Raw genomic sequence first — 6,633 nt, forward strand, 5'->3', positions numbered from 1 at the left:
CTACTTTTGCCGGTGATGTGGGCCACTGACTTATAAACTTGTCTTGTGTGGGCTGGACTTTGTATCCGTACACCCAATAGAAAGATCGTTAACAATAATATCAACTTACCATCTAATGAAGTACTATGCAAGTTATGATTTGAGTTTCCAAAATGGTCTATTCGCTATATGTTTGTATACCAATTACATAATAAAACATGGCCATTTTAGCGAACATAAACTGAGAAAAAATAATTAACATGCATGCAATAGCGAGTGAGCTCTTGAAATGATAGCCAATTAGCTAATTAATTATTATGCCAACTGCATATTTTCTAGATGAAGCTGAACTATTCCTCTAGAAACAGTTTCTAAAAAGTTTTACAAGATATCTCCAACTTAATTTAAAAGATTCCATTGAATTTCTTCACAAAAGAAAAACCCTTACAAAGATGTGAAAATTCAAATACTTTCAATGAGTTAACCAAGTTTAGGGTTCAGATCAAGGGAGTGGTTCTCAGCCAGTGGATACAATGTCACTTTCAGATGTATCTCGATGATAAGATAAGATCATTCAATTTCTGTTGCAGCCCAGATAGATCAAGGCAACCCAAATCATTGCCCTGTAATTCAAATTGGACAAACTCAGGCAGAATTTCCTAATTTCATGGGAACCCTAAACCTAGAAATAAATGAATTATTATCAAACGTACGTACCTTGGATTGAATAGAGTAAATTAACCTTTCATTTTCTCTACTCGAAAAACAGTGAACTACATCAAGTCCTTCTCTGAGCAAGATTTCAAGCACTTCCGATAGAAGCAAACCTTCATTGACATTGGTTGTTACTAAAATTTGCACCCCATCACAACAAGGTTGGACTACAACACTCAAATTAGATAAATTTTTAAGCTCATTCCTCCTCACACTCAATTCTTGGATCTTATTCTTCAGGTATGTAATATAGTTCATGGCCTCGTTTGTGTGATCAGATACCGAGCGCTTCCCCTAAAATCCCACCAAAACAACAATTATGCAAAGCAAGAAAATAAGGATACATAGCCATTTCTTGACAGAACATTGAAATTCCATAAGTTATGTAACATATGAAGGAAGAAAATTAAATGAAGGTTCATGAATCCTAACCTTAATCATTTCCATAGGGAGCAGTGACCGAAGTGATGCATTAAGAATGGCCATTTTCTTTCTTCTTTGTCTTTCAGTGTCCCTACGCATGATCTTCTTATTAATAATAGTATTTGCTTTATCATTGTCTAATATTTGATGCGTGAGGCATTGATCCGGTACTTGATATTGTGGCATTCTATCTTCTTGGTGGGGAATGGATGAGAATTGCCACACCACCTAATCGCTTTGGTGGTAAGGAAACATTATTGGATGAAGACTACTGTTTCTTCAAGCTTTTCCTCTTTGTTGTTATTTATTATATGTGAAAGCTAAAAGAATTAGACACCCCTATAGCATGGGAATGATGTTAAAGTTCGTTGTGGGGCTATCTTTTTTACTTTTGTACCGAACAAATTCCTGCCCATTTTCTTTCACATTTGGTTGACCAACACTTGTCGTTAATCGACGCAGTGAGGATCGGACATTATTGGGCATGGCAAATTGACACGAAGCTGTAATATAAACCACATGGTTCAAGCAAATAGAACATTAGAATATTGCAAAGATATTTTAACGCACTAAGAACTATAGAATTAAACTAATAAAATGGTAACATGTCAATTTTTTATTTGCTTTTCCTAACCTTAAGACACTTTCAGGTAGCGTTTCTCATTCGTACCCTAGTTTGTATACTATTTTTTAACTGTGTTCCTCGTTTTTGGTCCATTGCTTTAAGTTGTACGTGGATATGTGGATATATATCATTGGTGATTGGTTTCAAGAATGCAATGAACATGTAATAGACTGGAAAAGCATGAGAAAGAATTAATTATTTGGAAAAGCCAAACTAAGTACCCAACCCCCAGCTTGGGGTTGAGTATCTTTGATGTGTTTGTGTAATTAAACACATTAAAGTACTAATTCTTTTTGATAATTGAACTCATTAAATTACCAATTGAAATATGTACAAACATGTGACACAAACTAGAAGAATATCTCAAAAAAATTCCAGGCCAAAATGGTTAGGTTCTAAATATTTAGAATTAAATATTTAGGTTCTAATTTTATGTATGTTAGCAAACCGAGTACAAAAATATGTCTAGTATAACATATTTATGTCTTAAAACAGTTTTAGACATCGCTCAAGTTGTTTCAAGTCAAGATTCAAGAACAGTCAAGCTGAAGAAAGAAAAATTCAAAATTTGCCTTGCTCAACCGATCGAGAGACTTTTTCGAGATGTGTTTTCTGCAGATTTTAAATAAAGCCTAAAAGCCGGCGAAATGTTTAGGGTTTGAGTCCAACACTACTAGGTATAAAGGCAAGACCCTAATACACATTTTTCAAGACTTGTGAGTTACTCCTATGAGATCTAAGATGTTTTGTAATCTTCAAACTCAACAAGCATCCACTGCAGATCAAGGTAATCAATACCATACCGGTACCAACCGTACCGGCCGGTATGTATACTGGTATCGAAATATCAACGTTTCGTATCGGTTTAAATACTGACCGTACCGGCCATGTACCGACCATACCGGCCAATTTCGGACAATACCAACCGGTACTAGGCGTACCGGCCAGTACCGGGCGTACCGACCGGTATAGAAAAAAGTTTTTTTTTTTTTTTTTTTAAGTTTTGTAATTTTTGAATTTTTATTAAGACAGAATGGTAACTTATTTGCATTAACTTATTAGTATTATTTGTTTTCTTAGTATGCAATGGTAACTTTTAAGCTTTCTATTTTTTATATTGTGTTTTTTTTTTTTTCATTTCTTTTAATTGATACTAAAGTCTAAAACTATGAATAATTAGTTCTGAATTGAGGAAATGTTTTATGGTAAACTTTTGTATTTATTATAATACACACATATACATACATATATATATTTTTATTTATTTATTTATAAATATAAAAAGTAGGGGTAGACCCGAAACAATACACCAGTATTGAACGGTATCCGAAATATATCGTACCGTTGGCTTAATCGGTACAGCCTGCGGTACAATATTGACTCCCTTACTGTAGATTAGATTGATATTGCATGAACCGATGGAGATAAGTCGTTGCATACAAAATCAACTACTACTGATGATCTAAAACCTTTAAGTGGGATCTTAAAGTCACAAACTAGAGTGTTTGTGTGTAACAAATTCAAATAGAAGACTTCGTGGATTTGGAGCTATGTGTGGTCACTTGAGTAAGTACTACAAGAGGTAGAATTAGATTTAGGGAAAAATCTATTGTAAACACTTCCATTCTATTTGGTGAATTTGTTGTCTTGTGGATTGTTTAGGTTAAATCCTCCCCAGATTTTTTACTTTGAAACTAGACGGTTTCATTGGTTTTTCTGGGTCATCACATCGCTTGTCTTCTTTACTTTTCCATTTTATGTAATAAATCTAAGTAACTACTTAGCTATTATATTAGATAGGTTAAACAATCTGAGTATATAGGAGTCTAAAGCACAAACAAAATCTTTACAACTATACACAGCATGGGCGATAATTCTATGTCGTTTGCCACATAAGAATTATAATCAGAATCCCTCGCGGACTATGGAATTGCTTTATAAACTGTATGGTGGTGCTGAATAATGCATTGTCAAAGTAAAACTTGTATGCATGTAATATTTATTCAAAAAATACAAGAAAGATCGGGGGACCTAACACGTACGTTGTGGTATAAATATGTGTCATTAGTATATACAGATTTTTCTATGATAGTTGTCTAGATTCAATGTATCACTACAGTACTGTGCTACCATTGTAGTAGAGTATACATGTACCATTATACTATGTACTGTTGAACTTCTATACTTTTATCGTACTTTAGTATGCCTATATAAAAAGGATCCCGCTTCTGTTCAGTGGCCCGTGCCACTGGACATGTTGGATTGTGGACACGTGTGCAAGACTAGACACATGTCCGTATCCTGACGGGTCCAGTGACTACAGAAACTAAACCCATATAAAAAAAGCAACTCATATATATACGGTTCTCATAAAATATTTTTAAAAATGAATGATTAATATGTGTTTTAAGAGCATATATTAATCAAAAGATTGAGAAAAATGTTAGGACTGCAAAAAAATTACATAAATTTTGCCACAATTTACCATATGGCAAATTGTGGATGATGGAAAAAAGTGGTGGGGTTCATATTGGTCAAATAAAAAAATTTAGAAAAATATTAGGACTAAAAAAATTATACAAATTTTACCATAACTTACAAAAAAAAAAAAAAAATGGTAGATATATGTAGATTCACCTCGCTCAAAACTCGCCATATGTGAAATGTGACCAAAGTTGTATAATTTTTTTTGGGGGTTATAGGTGCTCACACGCCTGACACACACCAGCAGCATCAGGATGCGTGCACTGTGTGCCATGTGTCACAAATTGATGTTGTCACATTTCACAATCTGTTGCTGCCACACAGCTCTACAACAATGTCAGCTTGCCACGTCAACTACTCTGTTGGCACCATGTCATTAGAGGTGCACATCACTCCACGTCATCTACTATTAGTGGTGGCCGTTGTCCATTGACTTTAATAATTGAGAGTTGGCTTTGACGTGGTGTGCACTTTATCCAGTTTTTTGGGCTAATATCAAAATTTTAGTTGGTTTTTGCGTTTAAAATTTTAAAATCACACGAAATAATGTTCTCTCTCTCTCTGTCTACATTGTTAAAATTTTAAAATATGATTAAAGGATTAAATTTACTATCTTTTAATAATTTAAGTTTTTAAGACAGTTGAAATTTTAAGTTTTATTCTTGTTTTCATTCAATCTCCTATCTAACTATTTACAATCAGTAATTTAACACATAGTTCTTGATTAGGAGAACTATAATTTTTAAGCTCAAGTTATGTGCTTTTCCTCAAAAGTCATAAGCTTTAACTTAATGTCACTGAGAAACATAAAGCTATCATTTATCAAAATTTTCACTCTATCTCTCATCCTATTATTTACAATCGATAATTTAACATGCATAGTTCTTGATGGTTTGAACTACAATCTTTAAGCTCAAGTTACGTGCAGCTTCCGCAAAGGTTGCAAGTTTTGGCTTTATGTCATTGGAAAACATACATTGTGTTTGGTTGCAAATGGAGGAAGAGAAAAGAAAATAAAAGATTAAGGGAAAAAAAATGATAAAGAACATGTTCCCTCTGTATATGGTTGGAAGTAGGAAAGGGAAGGGAAAAGAAGATATTTATATGTGGGGCCCGATAATTCATGGACCAGGCCCATTTGCCCTTAGAGAGTCCAAAGGCCCGAGCCGAGGAGAACTGTGGCCCAAGCTCTACAATATACAGAGCACAAAACAATTTTGGGAGGCAGCCGAGGACAGTTCAGTCCTCGACAGATCCTGAATCCCACCGGAATAAAGGGGTAAAACTGGTATAGGGACGAATTTGTAAGGAGATCCAAAATATCTTGGGGAAGTTATCCTTACTACCCTTTCAGATAAGATCCAACACGTGACAGAGCCGCACTCTGCAACTTTATCAACCATCCCCAACAATTCTGGGATTAGACTGATGGGACAAATATCAGTCCTGTAAAGATTGACCCTACACGTGGACGAAGGACAATTAACGCAGACGAGTATAAAAGAAGAAAGTAAGTAACTCTAAAGCGGGGGCTCTCGATCCCACCTCCAAGAAAAGGGAGACAATCTGGGTGAGAACATCCTAACAACACCTGAGATTACAGAAAAAACCCATTGTCGGGTAACCGGGGTAAGACCCCAATGGTCCTCGGATCCCATCCGAGGAGGCCCATCCACAATTTCCTCTAAAACCAGGGCCAGGCACCGCCCCGTGTCCAACGACTAGCTTTTCAAGCCCACTCTCTACAAATCATATTGTGAGGGATCTTTCATGCGCGAGCCCAACATCTTTATTGGACCGCCAGAGAATTGTGTCCTTACATTATATATTTTTTATTTGTTTGGTTTGCAAAGAAGAAAAATGTGTTTTTTTTACCTTTATACCTCTATTAAGTGGGCAAGTGAGTAAAATGCTAATAGGCAAAATTGTAATTTCCAAAATCTTTCTCTTTATTTTTGTTTAGTTTGGGCTGATTGAAATTGGTGGGCCCGGTGGATTTAATTTCTTTTCCTTTCCCTCCATTTTTTCCAACCAAACAGCAGGAAAATAATCCCTTCCCTCCAATTCTTTTCCCTTCTCTCCTCTTCCTTCCATGCCAAACACAGTGGTAAAATTAGCCTCTTCATCAAGACTGAGAAAGAGAGGAAGTTAGCATGAAGTTGAAGGTTATGACATTGTCAGCTTTTTCCTTGCCATCCCCAACCTTAAAGACGCTTTCGGTAAGCATTTCTCATTCGTCCTTAGATTGTATACTATATATTGTTGCTTTTAACTTTTAAGTTCTGGATATGTGGATATGTATCATTGGTGATTGGTGCGAAGAATGCAATGGACATGAAATAGACTCGAAACGCATGCGAAAGAATTAATTATTCCTTCTTGAGTTGGAAAGCCAACTTAAGTACCTA

The 6,633-nt window shown here is 35.4% G+C and overlaps 1 protein-coding gene across 1 annotated transcript; it reads right to left on the minus strand.

Moving 5' to 3' along the window:
* Positions 1 to 357: 357 nt before the first annotated feature.
* LOC115970633 (transcription factor bHLH126-like) lies at positions 358 to 1,302 on the minus strand. Its single transcript, XM_031090230.1, has 3 exons — positions 1,126 to 1,302; positions 697 to 987; positions 358 to 602 (listed from the first exon to the last, which is right to left on the minus strand). Exons 1-3 carry the CDS (start codon positions 1,300 to 1,302, stop codon positions 522 to 524), a joined length of 549 nt encoding a protein of 182 aa, XP_030946090.1. The 3' UTR covers positions 358 to 521.
* Positions 1,303 to 6,633: the final 5,331 nt, after the last annotated feature.

This window comes from Quercus lobata, chromosome 12 (genome assembly GCF_001633185.2).
Source record: "Quercus lobata isolate SW786 chromosome 12, ValleyOak3.0 Primary Assembly, whole genome shotgun sequence".
Lineage (NCBI taxonomy): Eukaryota > Viridiplantae > Streptophyta > Magnoliopsida > Fagales > Fagaceae > Quercus > Quercus lobata.